The 20,741-nt window shown below is 40.0% G+C and overlaps 1 protein-coding gene and 1 long non-coding RNA gene across 2 annotated transcripts in view; one reads left to right on the top strand and one right to left on the bottom strand.

Annotated features, from left to right (window-relative positions):
- The window catches only part of LOC134158603 (uncharacterized), a 34,375-nt gene that overhangs the window by 5,382 nt on the left and 8,252 nt on the right, over positions 1–20,741 (top strand). The window lies entirely within an intron of this gene.
- Positions 8,395–19,385, bottom strand: LOC134158599 (NF-kappa-B inhibitor zeta-like). Its single transcript, XM_062608698.1, has 12 exons — positions 18,879–19,385; positions 16,299–16,420; positions 15,692–15,740; positions 15,369–15,412; positions 14,571–15,229; positions 12,666–12,771; positions 12,317–12,463; positions 12,050–12,110; positions 11,647–11,813; positions 11,453–11,563; positions 10,235–10,344; positions 8,395–9,926 (listed from the first exon to the last, which is right to left on the bottom strand). Exons 1-11 carry the CDS (start codon positions 19,117–19,119, stop codon positions 10,249–10,251), a joined length of 1,803 nt encoding a protein of 600 aa, XP_062464682.1. The 5' UTR covers positions 19,120–19,385; the 3' UTR covers positions 8,395–9,926; positions 10,235–10,248.

Consider the following 20,741-nt stretch of genomic DNA (forward strand, 5'->3'; position numbering starts at 1 on the left):
GTCTGCCTCTCTCTTTAAATCATAGATAAAGCCAGAGCCATCTGCCAGCCAGCATCCATGGGGCTGGAACACTCACACAGAAATCAGAAAGGTACTTTCAGTTCCTTTCTTTCCCAGAGAGGTTTCAATCCATGTCTCTTACCTCATAAACTAGTGCATTGCTGCCAATCAGTATCTGTGAGCAGTGGGCGGAAAGCGAAAGGGAGGTAATAGAGGAATGAGTGCCTAATCTAGTTGCTCTTTGCGTCTGCTAATGTTGTTGTCTAGGGAAAGCAGTGTGTCGTTGATATTCAGCTCCTTCTTTCCAGCAGTGCATCTGTATTTCAGCCAAGCCCTGGAATCCACTGGAAGTCTGGAATATTCCTTTTCTTTTTTTTTTAATTCTAGGGAAGATGAGGTTGGGCAAGCATCCCATTCCTGGGTCTGATAGAGTTAAGATTTAGGGAATGCAGCTTTCATAGCACTGTGAAAATGACCACAGGAATTCCCTTAGGCATTAGGTTTCATAGGTAAAGAATATGAGAGGCAGTTTAGTAGCTTTCCTTCATATAGGAAGTATTTTATAGTCATGTATCTGATTTGCTACAAGACCAGCATCCTGTGGTAATGGGTCTGGGATAAGGAAACAAGTTGTGATATCATTGTCCCTGTTGAATCTTAGGTTAGTGATTGCTCTCTGTCATGAGCAGATGCACAACTTCCTTTTTCCACAGAACTGATATACAGTGTTGCTCTGTGTGTGTCAAGCTGCCATTTTCCTGGCGGCGATTGGAGTTTAATATCCCCATAAAACATTTCATGACTGCAATAAAGACCCAGAATTGGTGCCTGAGTCATTTTCAAATCCCTGGATGACATGATGACCCTTAGTCATTACCTGTCTTAATTCTTCAGTCCAGCCAGAGAACAGAAAAAAGGGGAGGCCAAATACAGGAAACTCCAGTTTTTCTATTTATTTTTTAAATAAGATGGAAAAATAAGTCCTATTGGGTAAATAGCCTTTAAAAGCATCATATTGAAGACGGAAATTGGAGGATTCACACCTTCTGAAGAGAGCAAAGCAGTCTCTTACTGTACTTTTCTGGTATGGGACTTGTAATCCATCTCTGATGCACATACAATGAACTTAATCATCGGTGGTTTTCATCTATGAAAGACCAGATTCATCTTTCAAGCTGTATGTTATTGCTAGCTGTTTTTCTTCCTGGGCATCAATGTTTGAGAACTATTTAGTATTTTAATTACATGGTATCAGGATAAGTAGGTACTTTAAATATCATAGTAAGGCAGTCAAGAAAAACTTGGGGCTTATTTCTCTCTTATTCAGTTGAATAAAGGTTTCTAAACAAAGCAAAGGCTGTGGTCACACAGCCATAGGTGGTGTTTGTTCCTCCGCAAATATTTGACCAACATACTCCAGAGTTACACAGATTATCTGGAGAATAAACTTTATGTGGAAAGGAAATAATGTTTACAGTAGACTGTGACTCTGCTAAAGGAGGCCAGTTACATTTAGATAATGGTTGCTCTACAATCATATGGGTTCTTGGAAGAGAAACTTACGCAAATGCTGAAATAGCTTTAAAGAATTCCAGTGAAAGGCTGGGCTGTGACAGTTGGCACATCAAGTTACTGATAGTTTTTGATGGCATTATCCACAACTAATTCTCAGAGGACTTATTACTCTAAAAACTACAACTTATCTTGAGCCTTTGCACCTTGCTCCAGGGTTAGGACCTAATGACAAGCTTGCAGTATTCATGGTGCTCCCTTTCAGTTTTACAGCTGGCTGAACTGGGAAGGGAGGGTGAGGGTAATTATGTGACCCCAATTGCAGAAAAAGTCAGAAGACTTACAACTAGTTCCTGCAGACCTGCTTGAAGGAGTTGTAACATACGACATGTATTTATTTTATTGTGCTTGGGTTTTCTTTGTTTTATGGTTGTCTTTAGTTTTGTGTGTGTTTTGTTGGGTGCGGTTTGGGTTTTCGTGTTGGGTGAGGTGATTTGTTGGGCTGTTTTTGGTTTGTTTGTTTGCAATGTGCTTAAGCCCTGCAAAAGAGGAAGGCATCTTTCTCCACATAAAATACAAGCATGTGACAGCACAACCCGGAGCTTTGTTAGGGGTATTTGTCATCTTCAGAAAACAAACACCACCCATTAAATTGAAGTGGTGAAAGTGATCCAACGTGTGGAAGACTCTCGTTTTATTTTCATTCCTCTTTCCATGCCTTCTTTGGTATATTTCTCTTTATTCTTCTCTATTTACTGCTCATCTAGTTGGTTCTTTTTGGGTAGTCAAATGAGCAAAAGGCTTGGGGCACTTGGGACTCAGCTGCAGTGTTGGAAAACAAAAAAGCTGAAGACAAGTTATTCTGAGATAATCCTGAAAAACCAGACCAATCATAATTTAAACAAATGAAAATACAGGCCAAAGAGAGCCCAGACATTTTCATGTCCCAGGGACAATACAGAGACTGGAAGTTGCTAGGGTTTTTTTGCTTTGACTTTCTATTTTGGCAATGGCAATGTGTTATGGCTAGGTAGATTAAAACCTTGGAGGGTATAAATTAGCATCTCTGCAGCTGAGCTCTGATTCTGGGAGAGGAGGTAATGTGGGGAGTATTGTGTCACATGGCTTTTGCTTCCTCAGGGAATTAAAATACAAACTTTATTTCATCTGTAAGACAAGGAGCTGAGGTTTTGTTTTACAATATTGCCCTTGTTTCAGCTGGATAGAGCTGTAATTTTCTTCCTATACAAATAGACAAGTATTTCATTGGAGATAATGAGCATAAGAAATAAAAATCCACTATTGAAATGATGTCTGTTACGTACATAAATGTCATCAAGGTGGACTTCGATAGTGTACATGCTTTGCAAGCATTCCACTTGGCTGTGAACTTGAAAAACTGCTGGGTTCTGTAGAACCTTATCTTTTTTTAATATCAGGAAAGGGATTGCCTTTGTGTGTGAGTAATAATTCCAGTGAAATGGAAAGGTCGTGCTAACTAGGACTCAAAGCACACACCTGGAAGCATTAGAAAATGAAACCAGAAACTGTCCAAGGACTTAAAGTTCTAGTAATTTAATTTCTGTTCACTGGTATATCCTAGAGTTGTTCTAGCAGGAAGATATTTCTTGATTAATTGAGATGTGATTTCATCACAGCTTGAATGGAGGTGTAAGCATGCCTTTTATTCCAGCTCCCTAAAGAAAAGGATCAGAAAGATGCTTAAGAGTCTAGTGAAGAAAATGAAAGCTGAAGTTTTAAGGGGCTGTACTTTGTGGACTTTAGAATACTTTAAGTGTCAGGGTTTGTGAGGATGGAAATATTTTTTGGCCTTTGTGTATACCTTTGAAGGCAGGTTCTTGTGTGTTTTGTGCCGCTAGCGAGCAATTAGCTGTGAATACCTTTCTAGAAGTAATTGTGAAGTATTCAAAAACTGGTTACTCATCAGCAGCAAAGGGATCCAGAGGGGTTCATTTAAAACAAAACAAAACCAAGGCAATCTTAATATTTAAAATCTGCCACTAGATTTCTGTTGTATTAATTCCTGCTGCATCCTTTCCTTTACATCTGAAGTGAGTATTTATTCTGCGTTACACAGCAACCCTCTGGTTACTCAGTATTATGATTTGTACATATACTTATCACACCACAGACATTTCAGTATTTGTGTTCAGAGATCTTGTTATATCTCAAGAAATGAGACTTCTGTAAACTTATTTGGCTAGTGCTGATAGGTAGAGATAACAAATAGAGATAGATAATCAAGAGCTGGGACCTACCCAGACTGGCTTCTCATGGGTGTAGCAGTGAAGTATGTCTAAGCATGGAGCAGAGCAGTGCCTGGAGCCTTCCTGATATCAACTGGTTAACACCTTCGTGGGTTTTTATACCTGAAAAGTGAGGTTTTATGCACTGGAGACTAAACTCTTGCTGCTAATAGAAGTGAACCCTGAAACTGTGCGACTCAATTAAATGTGAAGTGGCTTCAAAGCAGATGACAAATAAAAAATGGTAACATGGAAACCCAGGGAAGAAGGAATAAGCGTTGTTTCCTGGGGATTGCAAGAAGCTCAATAAGAACCCCCTTCCCCTCGGGGGGGGGGGGGGGGGGGGTGTCCCCCTAGGAAAAACACTTCCTGGTAACCTCAGTTTAAAATCTTTTCTCCTCTTAGAAACCACATGGAATGAGGGATGGAGGAAAAAAAAGTCAGGAAAATGATGGTGTGGTACTTCAGGCACAGGTGCTATGTGACCATATCTGCACGGGTTTAAGTAACTAGGGCAAGTAGGGGTGCCCGAAACTCCAGCCCACTTAGACTGTCTCAGGACAGAAGGGAATTCTTTAGGGCTGATCCTGCAATCTCCAGATACTCAGGAGCATAGCATGCTTATCCTGAGGACAAGTGAAACTTCCAAGTAAACAGACTGAAGAAGTGTGCAGCAACACTGAACTGCAGGTGCTAGCTTTTGTTCATATATGGCTGGGACAACTGGGGTCATAGTGATTGCTACAGCTTGAGAGATCTCCTCTTCAGATTGAGTGGAAGCCAGTATAGTTTCCTCTTTCCTTGCCTCCCCCTCTGTGATCCCTTTTCAAAGTGCTTGTGACACAGTTTTTCAGTTAGTGGGACTCCTTTCTCTAAATTTAATTTCATCTGTCCTGTTCAGCCCAGCTGCAGAAACATGTCTTGTTTTAAATTAAACCATTTGGTTTCCAAGTTTCTCTAGCCACAAAGAAAGTAGGAAAAATAAAACTTGATGGGTGAGACTGTTCTAAAAGAATCTGAATCAGCCAAGAGCTCAGCCTCTCCCTCTTGTTTGGCTCAGAAACTTGGCTCCTCTAGCTCTCCTTGCAAGTCAGACTGCTTTCCATCACATGGAGAGAGATGTGGAGTTATGGGAAACAGGATGCAGAGTGGGGTGCAGGAAATGTCAGTGTTTTTTTCTTGAATGCCAGATGTTGATCCATATCCTCAAATGGGCTGTGGAGAGAGTCTGGTGTCCAGCATCCCACTGACTCTTCTCTTGGCTCATCATCTAAAACATTTAATTCTTTTTGTTTGTGTGCTATAAGGATTTTTTGGTTTTTTTTTTAAATGTAATTAATTTTCTTCTATGTGTTTTACTTACAATCATGGCATTGTTCTCTGTTTAAGAGAGCAAACAGTTCATATGCTTCTCAGTTAAGTTTTCTTGGATCTGGGAGATGATGGCTTGTTTAAGCAAAATCCAGCAGCCTTAGGCAGTCTTTGATGCAAGAATTGTGGATATGCAGCAAAGCATGATTTCAAGAACCCATTTTAGGGGCTAAAAACAAACCAGGAGGTGGATTTTCTGCTGTGCTCAGACTTCGTTGGTGTCAAGCTGAGGTGACAGGGTCAGAAAGCTGCTGGATCCCTGCAAATTTTCATACACTTATGCCAAAAAGAATTTGGGTCCTGTTGTTCCATTTGGCACAAGCAGTAATAAAGAATAATGCTGGAGCATTTCTGCCATCATTAGCTACTGAAAGCAGCTCTCAGAGGAGCTGTTTGCTTAAGACACCTTCCATAGTTAATGGTCTGTAGCAGGTTTTCTTGCTGCTTGCGGACTTTTGTGCTGCTGAATATCTGGGCTAGAACCCCTCTGCTCTGATTCCTGTGTTATTTCTATCCTTTCAGTTTATATAACACCTAGAAGAGCTTCTGTGTGTTTGCCGTGCAGGTTCTTCCTTATCCATAACATGTTTTCCGTGATCTTTTAGTCTCTTACAATGCCATTTGTCACCCCTACAATTTATTCTGTGTACATTTCATAGATACAGATGAGCTGCTTGGTCGCAAGGCTTGTGCTTTTTTTTTGTCACAGCGTTTTATAGTAGCCTATCCTAAGTAATTGTGTTACCGATACCTAGTGGAAATATGTCTGTGTGCACCAGAAAAGATGTCCAGTAGAGCTCGATGACTTAGCATTGCAGGCCTTTTTTCTCAGGACTGCTCTACTTGTTGACTGTGTAGTAGCAGCATCCAAGCATCTGTGCTTATGTTTCCTTCTGGAACCTTAAGATGTTGATTTTGCAGGAGAAAGATCTAATATTCAGCCGAAGTCCTAGTGAACTTCAGCTCTTAGGGCTCTGGTTCAGATACTTCTTTTCACTCAATTCTTGGTGAGAAAAACCTAGGAAACTGGCATGAATACCACAGGATTCTGTACATCCATTTGAAGTCCGTGGTTGCTTGGTCATTCACTTAATGTACAGGGTCTGTGGCCTTGTGACTATCACTGATATTAAATACGTGCAGTGTCCATCAGAGTCCTGCTAGGAAAATAAAGCCTTCATCCTTGTCAGGGCCTTGAACATCCCTCAGAACTGCTGGAAGTGCTGAATCTGGTCTAGCTGTTTATTCTTATCTTTCTTTGCTGAATTGCTATTAATTCAGTGGCAATGCTTTCACACTGCTTTTAAAAACAATTATGCATGCCAATACTCATGTATCTTCAAAGGAGCAGGGAACCTGAGTAACCACATAAACCAGTGAATGACACTCATAATATGGGGCAAGAAGTGAGGTGAAGAAGGAAAGCAACTTCTCTAAGTATGGCTTGTGCCACAGTTCAAAGGCATGACTATAGCTTGTGGGGAGCACATGTGATCTGATTTAGAATGAACTAGGTGTAGGAGTTATACCACAATTACTAGCTTGGCCACCATAACTGGTGCTGAAGTGTCAGAAGCACAGCATTTGGGTCCCAGGCATGCCACAGTCTAGATGTGCACCCTGAACCTTATGCTGCTGTGGTTGCTGATTTAAAAAAGGGCACAGGGCTGGGTAGTTTTGAGCCAGATTGATAATGTAAATGCAGCTCAGAAGAAGTCTGCTCTCTGCTGTGTGCCAGACAGATTTAGTGCTGGGAATGCTCCTGCCGTGTCCTGCTGCGTGTGCAGTGTGGTAACTCTTTCCCCTCTGCTATAAGTATGGTGGTAGAGCCTGTGTGAATAAACCATAGCACATGTCTTGAGGTCAAGAAGTCTTTCCTTGGAGTTCAGTGACCTGAAATCTTTTTGGCACCACGATCATGGAAGCCAATTTCTGTAATTAATGGGAAAAAGGATTTCATAGGAGCAAAAGGGTATTTCCAGAGCAATAGGCTGGTGTTCATGTGTACATATTCAAAACTTCAGTTTAAAGACAGTTGTGGGTGAAGCTATGGAGTTCATTCTGAACATTGTAAAACCTTCTGCTAAGATCCTGCTAGCACTGTTAACTGAGGAGTGTTGAGCTGGGACTGTCCAGAGATCTATGGGCAAACTTGCACAGTGTGTGTGGGACTGAAGGAAGTAAAGGTAATGCTTCAGTAAATGCTATCAATTTCTTTGAGATGGTCCTGAATTAGTAACAGGCCCAGGTTAAGGAGCTGCTTTGCCAGATAAGGTTTTCCTGTCATGATGGTAAGAGAAGCAACAGCCTTTCATCTGAACCATCAAGATCACTAGGCTTATCTAGTGCTGTACATAAAGGTCAGAGCTAATTTCTAGTGCTGGCCTTGAAAACAAGGAGGGATTTTTATCTTTTATTGAAGAAATCATCTTTTTGCCCAGCTGTCTGGGGTAAAGCTGGTGCTTCTACACAAGCACCTCTGGACTCTTAAAGACAAAACAACAGCAAAATACCCTTTCTACTTGTTAGCTTTTAAAGTCTGCTTAATTTGTGCTTTTTCATGATAGTTACTTCTGTTGTGAGTGTAGCATGGCTATTACGAGTACATAAAAATCAGTAAGTTACATACTGCATGAAATAATACATTTATTGACAGGAAGGAACAATGAAACAATGTAAAGCGTACCTACTAATGTCAAAGCAATAAATGTATAACTGTTGTAGAACATACTTTACAAGCTAGTTCAGCTTTGAGTATATTGAATAAATGATACATACTGATAGCTGAAGATTCCTGTTCTTTTACCTGAATGATTTCCGTGTGACTAAAAGAAATCAATTAATAATTCATTCTTATGTGGTAGTTTTCTACACTTTGAGATATCCTGTAAGCAAATTCATTTCTTCATTAAGAACGCTTATTGATACACTTCACTATTTGTTCGCCATACTGCTTCATTCTTGGTTCTGTAATTGATGCAGAATTTCAGTTTTCATTGTAAATAAGGAGTCTTTAATTTCAGTGGGTGTTCAATCTGATCCTTAAACCACGTGAATGGAAGCTGAGTAACCTGGAAGATTGTCATTAATTCTCTTCAAAAGCATAAAAAGTTCTGTAAGCACAGATGTGAGTTAAAATGCAAACATGAAGGAAGAATGAGTGGAGGGGGGGCTGTGGAGCAGAAAAAAATCATTAGAGAAGAAAAAGTCTTTATTTCCAAGTAAAACCTGGGGCAAAAAGTGAAGAAAAATTCACATAATTAAAACACAGAGGCACCTATGGAAGGAGGCGGTTGAATATTCTGTAGTGTTCTGTAATTCATCATGTGAGTAAAAATCTAATATTTATTTTATGAAATACTTCAGAAGTTTTTAAGTATCATGTCTCATTCTGACCAGAGAAAATACTAGAGAGGAGAGTGGTATTTAGGTGTTCAGGGCAGAAGAATCATAGGATAAGACCCAAATCCCAGTGGAATTAAGTAAAACACTGTCATTTTTCAGTAAAAGTTAATTTCTGTTGTGCAACATAGCTCGCGGAGCTTAACACTTAAGGATATCCAATAACAGGAAAGTAACCTTTTTTACAAGAAGAAAATGCAAAGGGTTCATTAAAAATATATTCCCCAAACATGCTGAGTACTCAATACTGGATCCTGCCTTGGCTACACATGAAAAATCTCCCATTTACTTCAACAGAAGGTACACATGTGAGCTGATTGCTGGATCAGTGACTTCGTAGGTTATGTAAATGTAGATTGCTCCATATGTAGCAAACAGGAAAGTTTCATAGAAACCAGCTAATTCACAATCAGAAGTTAAAATAAAATGATACTAAGTCTGGGAAGAATTATTTTGACAATTATTGTCTAATTTATAGGAATTCTACTGAATACTTGGCTATCTGGCAGCATGGAATAATTTTAGCTCCTTGTTATCCTTTTAACTTGCAATATTGCTTAGTATAAACAATGGCCTTTAAAACCGTTGTTATATACTTAAATTTTGTACAAGTATATTTGTTACGTCACCCAGAGTGAAAGGAATGGATTCAAAACACTTTCTGTCCCAGACTTCACCTACGATCCATTATTGGTGGCAAATTCTGATTGCATAAATAAATAGCTCAATTTTTGTTGAGAGAACATGCTCAGTTACATGGTGTGGGTATGTTTTATTTTGATTATTTTTTTTCCCAATAGGATTGCCTGAACGCATAACAACTTCAGCCTTGGCCAAATTGAGCTGGTCTGCAGGAGGTATTAAAGCTAGCCCATCAGATTCTGTGTTCCCATAGTTCATGTTTAGAATTACATAGTGCCTGTGATTTCCAGCACACCTGAACACTGAATGTGGACTGTAAAGAATAATCTTACACTGGTACTTTTAAGACAAGGATCAATCCATCCAAGTTGATTGGTTTTTTTTGAGCTAGGCACCTGCATTAACAATTTGTTAGAGCTTCAGAATGTAAAACACCTGGAACTTGAACTTCAGAAGAGAAGTGCAAGTGATCAGCTTTGTGAGAAAATTACAACCTATTCATTTACTGGAGCATCTAACACTGAATGCCTAATACTGTTGAAACCTGGCTTGAGGGTTTTCTCCATTTATTGGTTTACTCTTTAATTCTCAGCACTGAAGAGATATATACAACAGTCAATTAAAGCTATAATACATTTGAAGAATTTTGATGTCTGTTCTCTGTCTGTACTTCAGCAACAGTTGGAGCACACGAACCATGAAGTGCAGATAATGAACTTTAGCAGCATTTCCCTGGAAGGCAATAAACCAACAAATATTCAGCTCAATCTATATGCTAAGTGTTTCTTTAATGCCACATATTTATTGCCCTATTTTCCACTTGGTTTTGGATGAGTAAGGAGTTTTGCAAGCAAAAGAGATTCTGACCAGAACGCTGGAGTTAATCTGAAGTGTATTATAAATCCCTGGGCATCTTTCCCATCAGTTCCATATGATTGTTATATAGCAATTCAGGGAAGGTGCTGGAGCTAGCTACTGTATTACAATGGTTGAGTTGCAACGATGCTAACTAGAGAAATCAATTTCCTGCCAAGAAATACCTTTAAGAATGATGTCAGAGGTCCAAAGATGGTATGGAAAAAAGCTCAGAAAAGTTATCTGTTGATGAGGGACCAAGCGTTCTTCTTGGAGCATCCAGCAAGCCGTAACTCTATACAGATAAGGAAACCAGAATAGTAAACTTCCAGCATTAACAGTGATGTAGGTTTTGTCTCAAGAACTTGTACTGGTTTTGACATGTGAAGCCTAGATTCTTCCCCTAATCATAAGTAAGACTGGAGAGTATGGCACCTTAACAGTCCAGTCAGAAATGAGCTGGATTGAAATTGTTTGTGCTATGTTTTATGTCCTACAGAGCATAACTGTTAAAAAGGTAAGTTCCTAAATGACTTGAAATGTAGCTTTAAGTTTGTATTGCTAATTGAAGTCTTATTATACTATTGGTGTCTGTATATGTACACTGGTGGGAACCCTTATCTGACAGAATGAAAAAAGACCCTAGAAAAAGTAGAAGGGCTGCAGCTTTTAAGCACTGCATATTTGCTTAATCTTGGGCAAGAATACCAGAATCTATGGCAGATAGTACATTGTTTCTGTAGAGCAGAATTTCACCCTTGACACCTAGTCCTCTGTTAAGCACTCAGGCTTCTGCTTTTCACTGTTGGTGTTTTGCTTCCTCCACCAAAACTTTAGCAAGAAATGCTGATACTCATAGGATAATCTGGTTAACTTTTGGCCCTGTAATGCAGGTTTGGGGTAGTTTTGGTGTTGAATGTGTGTGCCAAGGGACAGAGAAAATGAGCTCTTTTAAGAAGCCTCTGAAGGTAATTGAATATAGTGGCAATACTTGGGCCTGTAGCATTCCTTTATTAACATGAGAAGAATTTCCCTGGTGTTGCTTCAGAGAGACCTCTATCTGGCTTGGTGTGCTGTAAAATGTTGGAAATGAAGGTATTGTTGCTAGGAGGAGTTTGGACTGGGGACAGGCGTGAACAATATGCTGGCAGCACTTGCATGCAACTAGATTGCTCTAAATAATAGCAAATATAGCAGTCCCTAGAGCTGAGATGGGACCAAGTGTAGTAAGAGCTCATACAGTGCTTTTTCCCCAGGAATTCCCAGGGGATTTCCTGCCCTATGCAAGATAAGGCAAAGTTGGAAGCGTCATCTAATGTGTTTATAAGATGGTACAGCTTACATTACTGCTTTAGTTTCTTTGGTACAAATGCTAGAGCTTGTGTAAAAGTAGCTATAGTTACCTTTTGAAGAATGTTCTGCCAGTTAGATTTATGACTCTGAAGCAAACACATAAGTTCTGTATTCTCCTCAATTTTTAAATAGGAAGTGGTAATTTGACATGAATTTAGTACCTGCAAATGACAGCAAAACCCATGATTGCTAAAGGAAAAAGAAAACTTAAGACCACAGCAAGCACCCTGTTGCTGGTCCTCACCTGTAACTCAGGCTTTCCTCCCATTTGTAATAAGCAGTTAATTCCTTCCAGAATTTGATCTTTGCGTAGTCTGATAAACCTTCCCGTGTCAGTATTGGTATCAGTCTTTTGAGATTCGGTTACTAAGGCAGTGTGGGCAAGAGCAGCACAGTGCAGTGGTGTTAAACCTGAACAGAGCAGACCACAGAGCAGTCAAAACATCCAGTGCTTGAGCATGTCACCAGAGTAAACTATTCCACACTGGGTTAATCATCAGAGTGCTCTATTCAAACTGATTGACTCTCCTCCTAGATCTTTCAGTTTTAAACATGAAATTGAACATTCTTTGGCCCAGATAAAATCTGTAGTCTGAGACTTTTGGAGTCTACACTAATCATCTATGCAGCTAAGCTTTTCCTCTTACCGTAATGGTCAGTCAGATTCACTTCCACACACACCCCGTTGTTTTTGCAATTTTTCAAAACCTGAAATGAAGAAGCTTGAGATAAGTGCTCATCTTTGACAATGCCAGAATACTACCTCCTCCAACTCCATCTTACTTTAACCACAGCAGCCTAAAGCTAATTTTCAGGCACAGAAAACCCTCGTATATTTTTAAAACAAGAACATTCATTTGTTGTCTTTGCTCTGCCTTTTCACAGTATTTGTACAACATAAATGACCAACTTACCTCTAAAACTCTCAAATATCCATTCTCTGCACACAGATGGAGTGGAGTTTTCCCTAAACTGTCCTGTTCGTTGACATTGGCTCCTAGGGATATCAGGTCACTCACCATCAGATGTTGGTTCTTTTCTGCGGCAAGATGTAATGCGGTCTAAGAAGAGAAGAATGGGAGAAAAATCATTGTTAAAGACAAAAATTTGCAGAGCACTTTCTCCCTGTTCCTATTTTCCTGTCTCTGCAAGTAGACACAGTAGACACACCCTGTCCAAAAGGATGCTTGGTGCTTGACTGGGGTTTGAAAGATGTTTGTATGTGATAGAAAATGCCGCTGTCTTGGCAAGTTAGCATCCTACCCGTTTCTCTGCATCCTTCTCGTTGATCTTATTTAGAGTTGCAAATCTCTGTGCAAGTGCATAAGTCAGAGCTCTTTTACCCTGAGCAACAGCCTTGTGCAGCAGCCTGGAATAGAACAGAGTTTTAAACAAATAGGAGACAAAGTAGTGGTTAAAATACTTAAAAATAAGAGTGAGAATATATTTTAAGACATGAAATGTTAAGGTTTGCAAATGCCAATATCTTGGGATATTTAAGTGCTTAATTTATTTAGTCTCTATATAAATAACGGAGTTGCTGATTTTTATCTGTCAAGATTTCTTGGTCTTCCTTTCTTACTATTATGCCATTCCTCTTCTCTCCAACAGCGACTCTATTATTCCTTTCTGCTAACAATCTTCTATTTCCTCCTCCTTTTTTAACGCATCCTTCGGTACAGGGAAAAGAGTATAAGATACTGAAAAATCAAGAGAAGGGAGGAGGGCAGCTCAGTGTCTTCTATGTATTCAGACTCCCCAAACTACTCAAAATATTACAAGTGTTTCTCCTGAATTTAATCCTGAAAAAGATTAATTTCCCCCTCTCCTTGTAAATTTGGGCATGTCTTCTTTTCCTCCTGGAAGAAAACATAATGCAGGCATTGATTTTATTTATTTATTTCTCCCTTGTCTTGTAGCATATCCTTGGATAAGTCGGAATAACTCTGATACTTATTGCTGTTTGCTATTTTTTTGGTGGGGAAGGACGAAGGCGATAAAAGAGAGGGGATGTTGACACAGAACTAATACCATTCACCATCCAGTAGAAATTAAATTAGCTTATTTGTTGTGTTGTATGTTCTTTTGAGCATGTAATCTGATGTTTAAATATTTCATGAAGATAAGTGGCCTGCTGGAAATTTTATGTGAATATTACATAAACATGGTAGTAGTAATGTCTGAACTTCTTAATTGTGATTAAATTTGTTCATGCGTGAGAATCTTTTTTTCTGTATTGCTTAAAAAGATGCAGGAAAATATGGCAGTGAGTCGCTTATTGTAACTTTATTATAATACTGCTGGAAAGTCAAGTCTCTAATCTTATTATTGCACTGAAAATAATTATTCTGAATTAAATGTGGTACTTCATGGAAGAGGACTATGCGGTGTTTAGCTTTCCTAGGCTGGTTTTAAATACATTAAATTGGGAAAACAGGATTGTCTATGGGAACAGGAATTAATCTTTTTCCCACCAAGACTAGGACAGTTTATGTCATGCTTTCTGTCAATCTGATTTGGTACCAGCTTCCCCAAACTATCTGAACTGCATGGAACCTAATAAAAAATTTTAAATGTGTGTGTGTATATATATATATATAATTTATGGACAGCTATTTTCTCTATTAGCCATCCTAGGGAGAATGGAATCAGTAAAACCTTTGGTTTCATTCCATTTCTAGCAAAACAGCCACTCCTAGTTCTTTGGAAGTCTGTGCTCTAGACTACCAGCATATAAATGTTTTGGTGTAATCCTCCCACCCATTTTTATTACCAACTAATAACACAAGTAATTATCCTGAGAGTGTCTGCATCATGGAAAAGATCTCTTTTGCATATCTTTCCTTTTTTTTTTTTTTAGTAGCAGTTACTCGTTTTGCTTGATTTTCATTTTCTTGTGACCACCTACATATAGAACTCAGCCTTTAATACTGTTAGCACTTTGAATTTGTCCTGATATCAGCTTTGGTTTGGCAATACTACTGTGAATATGGAATCTTTCTATTTTTACTATCTGCCTACAGCCGAGTGTACTGAGGCAAGCATGGGCTTCCTATTGAGCAAGGAAGCCTTTGCTACAGGTATGTCCAAAACTAGCTGTTGAAGCCTCGGGACAAGAGGTGCCCCAGGAAATAGGAATCAATATATTTCAACAGAAAAATTGGAGACCTGTTGCCATTTTCATCAGGGGCAAGCAGTTTGTCTGCTGGGATATTTCTCAGTAAACTTTCTTCCCTGTGTAGCTGGAACTGGAAGAAAGAGATGGCAGAAAGATCCTGCTGTGTGAAAGAAATTGGGGTTGACTTTGAATATCCTTCAGTGTCTGGAGAGCTTGAATGAGCTTCCAGATGCATCTCTGAACAGCCTCTTGATGGGTTTGTGTGTGGAGATGTGTTCTGTGAAGAATGCCTCAGGAAATCTCTCTGGGTACTTGTGCATGCATCCTGTATCCACCAGTTACTCTCTTTCTCACTTGTCCTTGAGGATAATTCAGGTGAATTGGACTCTTGCATGTTTTTCAGATCATGGTGAAAAGAAGTCTCTACCTCTCCTCTCGATACTGAGTTGAAATCTTTAAAACAGCAGTATGAACGCAACATGGTTAAGCTGTGGCGTCTTTCCTGCAGGCCACCAACTGCCTGTTTGCTTCCTCCAGTTTCCCACCGGGAGGCTTGCAGATCCATGGAGAAGCCCTGCCAAAAGCCATCTGGCACAGAATGCAGAGACTCCTCTTTCAACTGGCTTTTGTTCAAGTCTTCCTGCAGTACCTCCACCAGGATATCGAGGTCCTCTAAGCCTTTTAGCGTTTGCCCAACGTTCTGCTTGCTCTGAAACAGCAACAAAAGTGGGGAGGGCAGAAGATAGGGGAGAGAAATCAGACATGAAGTGTCCTGTTCTCACTCAGTGATATAATACAAAATGTGCCTGAGGAGGCTGGCAGCACGGAGTTGAAGGTGTTATGCATACCTGTCTAAGCTGTTTCTCTGTATAAGGGTGAACTCTCCTCTTTTCTGTTGGAAAGAAATGAAGAAATAAGCTATTTTGAGTTGGGGGGTGTGGGGGGTGTGGAGACACGTGCAAAAAATATTAGGATCAGAAATTTTGCCCCAGGTAGGTAGATAACACATACATGGTGTTGCACAGCTGGCCTGCTCCTGTAATTTAAGGGGAGCTGGGAACCAGCATGGGTCACTAACCACATAAGAGAAGTGGTCTGGCTCTTCGGGTACCTAACAGTGATGATGCTACTAGAAAAGGAGGTTCTGTTACCAAGAAAGGAGTTTTCTAACCTCTTTTTCCTGAGGATCCTTTGGTTACCATCTTCATTAATGAGGCTTCCTGAGGAGACAAAAACACCCAGCTCAATCTGAGATGCTTAGACGTAAGAGAAGATAAAACAGCGGCAAATGTTGTAGCACAAAGTGAATTCTGTCCTGTGCTATGTACATTGAACATCAGAGACTGCAGGTGAATAAATTTCCATGAGCGGGTAATTCATGGCAGCCTTATAAAGATCTTTACAACAGACCAGGAATTTGGGAATCAACCAGCTTCTGAGGCTGTTTTTGCAGGTTGTTCAGAAATTGGAGTTGCTATAGCAAAATTGTAATTGTTTCTTAGCAAATCTTTGGCTTGATTGCATAGTTTATAGCATCCAGGGCATGAAGAGGTTCTTGCTGTTACTGTCTTAGAGATGTTCCTAGCACAGGCCTTTGTCATGTTTAAAATTTCATATATTCTCCACCTCCATCAAAGCCATTGATGTGGTGGATGGAAGAAGCAGAGGCTGTAGACGTAACCTCTCCAGAACCCTGGCAGAGTTGAGTGTGTGATTTGAATGTACCGGGATCCCAGACCTTTGGGAGCAACCTTTCTAAACTCAAGGAGAGTCCTCACCTTGCTGTGAGCTGGGTCCAGGCCTTTGGAAAGACGAATTTTTCTCAGTAATTCCCGTACTGGCATCTTTACTCTCACACCCATGTAGCGCTTCTGAGGGGGATCAGATCTAAGTCCAGAGTCTGGAAAAGTTATAACACAATGCTTAAAGTAACATAAATCTCTGAGCTACTGTAGGATAGTGGGAGGATGATGTCACCCTGAGAGAAGGACTGTGATTCTGATGTTCATCATCAATTGTGGGAAATTTCCACATCACCTCCCACATTCCTTAGCTCTGGCCTACTTCCTACTCAACAATTACTTTATTTCATTGTGTCCCATGCTACAACAGACTGTGGAACCTCACAAAGGGAATTATTTTCTTAAGAGACAAAACAAACCCCAAAGCTGGCTGTGGGATCATCAATCTGAGGGCATAAGCAGAGAGCTGAGTAAACCTGCAAATTACCACATGAAGACTACTGTCAAACCGTAGTGTGCAGAAACGGCTTCAGTTCTTCAATTTTGAGTGAAAGAAGAGGAGAGACTGTACCAAGTGTAAATGTGGCACTGGAGCTGGAAAGAGGACAATAGGGTAAGAGTAGCAGGCAGAAGGAAATCCAGATGAATGCTTGGGAAGAAGAAGGTAAAGAAGTCAGATGTTTCTGGTTTAAAGCTTTCAGTGGTGCAGAAATAAACATACTATCTTGAGGCTTGGCTTAGGGCAGGTTTTTTTAGTGCCCTTCAGCTCAGGGTGTCATAGTGACTTAGAGGCCATGATTACTTTTGGGGACTATGTCAACACTATTTAGATTACTGCCCCTCTTAGTCATGTTCTGATTTTCATCTGTCTTTGCAATTTTCTACTGTCCTGTGGTTTGATATATTGACTTCAATGGAACAATAAAGAACAGAGTTGTTTCAGAATTGAGATAGTGATGCTATGTCCAGAGACTTTCTCTAGTGGTTCTTGATGTATTTGGAAGCCAATGTGGTGTGATCCAAAGGGAAGCAATGATTTTCTGCAGTGAAATGAAATAGTTATTTGAGAATATATGCAGTTGTCCAAACAAGCTTGTCTTTGTCAAAACAAGCTACTCTGTAATTGTTTGTGTTAGGTCTTCTTGCATCTTGTACTTGAATCCCTAAACTTGAAAGTCTTGCCCAGATTAGGAGCTTAAATGTGCTGCTTTTGAAATACCTTTTATGTAACTGTGTCCCACCCTCCTTCCCCCTTCGAGAATTATCTTCATCATGTAGAATGCATTCAGTAACAGCTATTGTCATTATAAACTGATATCTTTATTGCATTAGCTTAGGGTCTTCTCAACTAGTTAGCACATAGAATACACCACATAGAAAGTCACTGTTCCAGTAAGTCTGAGTGTTGGGAGTTGGAGTGTGGGCTACTGAGGATTAAATAGTATTTACTGAGGATAAATAAGGATTTACCCAGCAGCAATGCTTGCTGGAGCAGAGAGAAGCTTCTCTTCCTACTGCAGCTCATGAGGAATAGAAACATCACTTGTGATTTAAACACTTATGATTAACCCACATGGCAGCCTAAAATGAAAAAGGTGTATGAAGCTTGGGTGAGCAGTCAGCATTAAGTAAAACATGAGGTGCCTGTGCCAATATTCCTGCTTGACCAAAATATGTGTGTGTGCTCTGTAGCCAGGCAGACTCTAGCAGCTGCTAAGTCCTGTGGGGAAGAACTGTAGGGGCTGAACAGATGGAAATGGTGCGCTTCCCCAAACTTGGGATGTCTCCGAGTAGGCAATATTGGCATGGAAACCAGTCACACAAGATGCAGTTTCTGGTTGTGTGATACTGTTTCTCTTCCCCACTCCAGGCATGAGAGACTGACACCTTTTCAGAAGGAGGGTGTTGAATCTCACGTAGCAAATAGTGGGTTTTGAGTATATATTTAATTGCCATTTTGTGCTAAGATTTCTGGCATTTCTCAATGTTTAACCTATCACTGAATAATTAAAACTTTGTAACCTCAAAAAACACAGTTTATTTCTCAGACTGCTCTAGAAATGGGAATAATTCCTGTTTTGGACTGGTGTTTTAGTGATGAAACTCTGTGGAGTATTTCAAAGGCCTCTCTGAAAACCTTTATAAAAAAATCCCCAAATACCACTAATGTATTATTATCTTTCAGGCTATTTTACAGTAAAAATACTGTTAGATGGGTCAGATTAAATGTCAAATGTAACCTTGAAATTGAAGAATTCAGCAAAGGCAATGATTCACCAAATACACTTTCGTATGACTTTATAATGTTAATAACTAAGAAGGTAATGTCTATTACCTTGCTGTTAGATTCAGAACCAAACTTGTAGTTCAAGGAGCATCCTTTACAAAACAGAGTAATTTCTGACTTCAGCAGCAGACCATAACAAAACCAAGACATGAGTAGAAGTGTGCTGTGTATCTTCGATATTATTGCCACAGAAGCTTAGTACATGCTACTGTTAGTACAGCTCTCTGCTCCCATAAAAGGAGTTGCAAGTCAGTGTATTTTACCACTTTGCAAAAGCAGCATAATAGTGTTGCATAAAATAGAAAAGGTGAATAAAGATTTGGTCTTACCAGTGGGAGCAGACATCTCTTGAGGTTTACATGAAGGAGGAGGGTAGATCTTGGGACTTGCAACATTAAATTCAGTTAATCCAGAGTCTGGCAATGACGGGCTCTGTTGAAAATAGCTTTTGGGACTGGCTGTTTCTCCAGGCAGTGGAGATCCCTGGCCTGGACTATAGCCAGAGATTTCATTTTCACTGATGTTTTGATTGACCAGTAATTCAGGACTCATGCAGACTGTTTGCAACATCACCACTGTGTGTGTCAAAAATGATGAAAAAGAAGAGGGGAGGAAAAAAGCTTATTCAGTTGTCTAAAAAAGCCAAAGCAAAATCAGTCCAGTTTCGCATTGAGAACGTGGTAATTGCATTTAATTCTCCAGTGTAATGAGCAGCTATGAGCTGAGTTCAGCTTCCTTCTCTTTTTAGTAGCAAGTTACAGCAGTTGCAAAAAAAGCCAGCCTTGGAATCCCAGCAGTCACTGGAAACAGCTTTTGAGAGTTTCTTGGCTGCGATTCTCACTTGTGCTCTTTATACTCAGCTATGTCTTGAGGGATGTCAGCCTGAGAAGGCCCCACCCTCTTTCCTAACAATTAGCAGCAGCTGATGAAGAAATGACTTTTCCCAAGAAGAGATTGAGTACAAGCTGAAAAGTGGTTTTCCTTAGGTATGAAGCAGAAAAATTGAACTCTGGTTGATTTACTGAAAGTGGCTTTGAGTAGGGAAAAGCAGCTTCTGACTCAGAGTAGTTGACAGGGTTGTGCAAACAAGTAACCCATCCTGAAGTAAATGTTTTGTGAATTCTTTTCTCAGGAAAGAGCCAAGGCTGTGAACAAGGACCTATTGCTCGCAGCCTTCATGAAGCAAAAATAAATATGCATCCTTAAACATGAGATTTTAGCTAAAGAAGGACAGCCCTTACAATCAGCATAGCTTTGAGTCTGTGAAGAGAGAGAGGAGTGCTATGTGCTCCATTAAGGACAACATCGTTTGTTTGGGGGTTTGTTTTGTTTTAGCAAGGAAGGGTTCTTGAATACTGTGACAGGTGCAGCTACCAAAACTCAGCAGGATTAAGTAACCACCTATTTGGATGGATACTCTTCTTACAGGAAGTCTGTTTCCTTGTCACAAGGGGACTTCGGGACCATCGTTCTCATGTCCCTGGGAAATAGATTTCATTGTAGAATCTGACTTGTGGGCTATGACATTTTGACTCAATCAGCAGATATTTCTCTCGAGGACCTAGTCTGGAGAACAATTACAATGCTTATTAAATGCAGCAGCTTCCTTAGCTGTGTCTTGGAAAGCATTCCAGCTTTACTCCCAAGCAGAATCATCTTACTATACCAGTTTGAGCAGAAAGCAGCCAGACTTTCTGGAGCAAAATAAAAGATCAATATTACATGCATGTTTTAGTTTAAACCGGGTAATGACTCCTCCCTACAGACCTGCACAATCCTCCATCTTCTCTGTACTGAGAGTAGTAACTCCAGTCTCAGGGGTGTTGAAAGAATTATTTAGGTATTGATCAAAGCCAGATTTGATGCTTGTAGGTCAAGTGTAGAATCAGGAACCAGTCTACATGCAGTAGCAGTGCAAAGGCTATTACTTGGATCCCTGACCATAGATCTTACTATCTAGTAATGTTACTGTTTGGATCTGAAAAACATGAATGCGCAGGGGAGAGGCAAGGTTAACACATCCACATATGTGCATGGCTGCCTATGATTTCAACTAAAAAGGATGACACAGTTCTCTATTATTGCTGTGAAATCCACAGGGCTCTGTAGGTCCTGCTTGGGAACAAAGGATGTGTAGTGAGCCAGTATTGCAGTTTCTTCCTTAGTGGATTGTAAGAACCTCGCTTAAGGGA

This window comes from Pezoporus occidentalis, unplaced genomic scaffold (assembly GCF_034315485.1).
Source record: "Pezoporus occidentalis ecotype Australia unplaced genomic scaffold, CSIRO_AGI_Poc_V1 ctg130, whole genome shotgun sequence".
Lineage (NCBI taxonomy): Eukaryota > Metazoa > Chordata > Aves > Psittaciformes > Psittacidae > Pezoporus > Pezoporus occidentalis.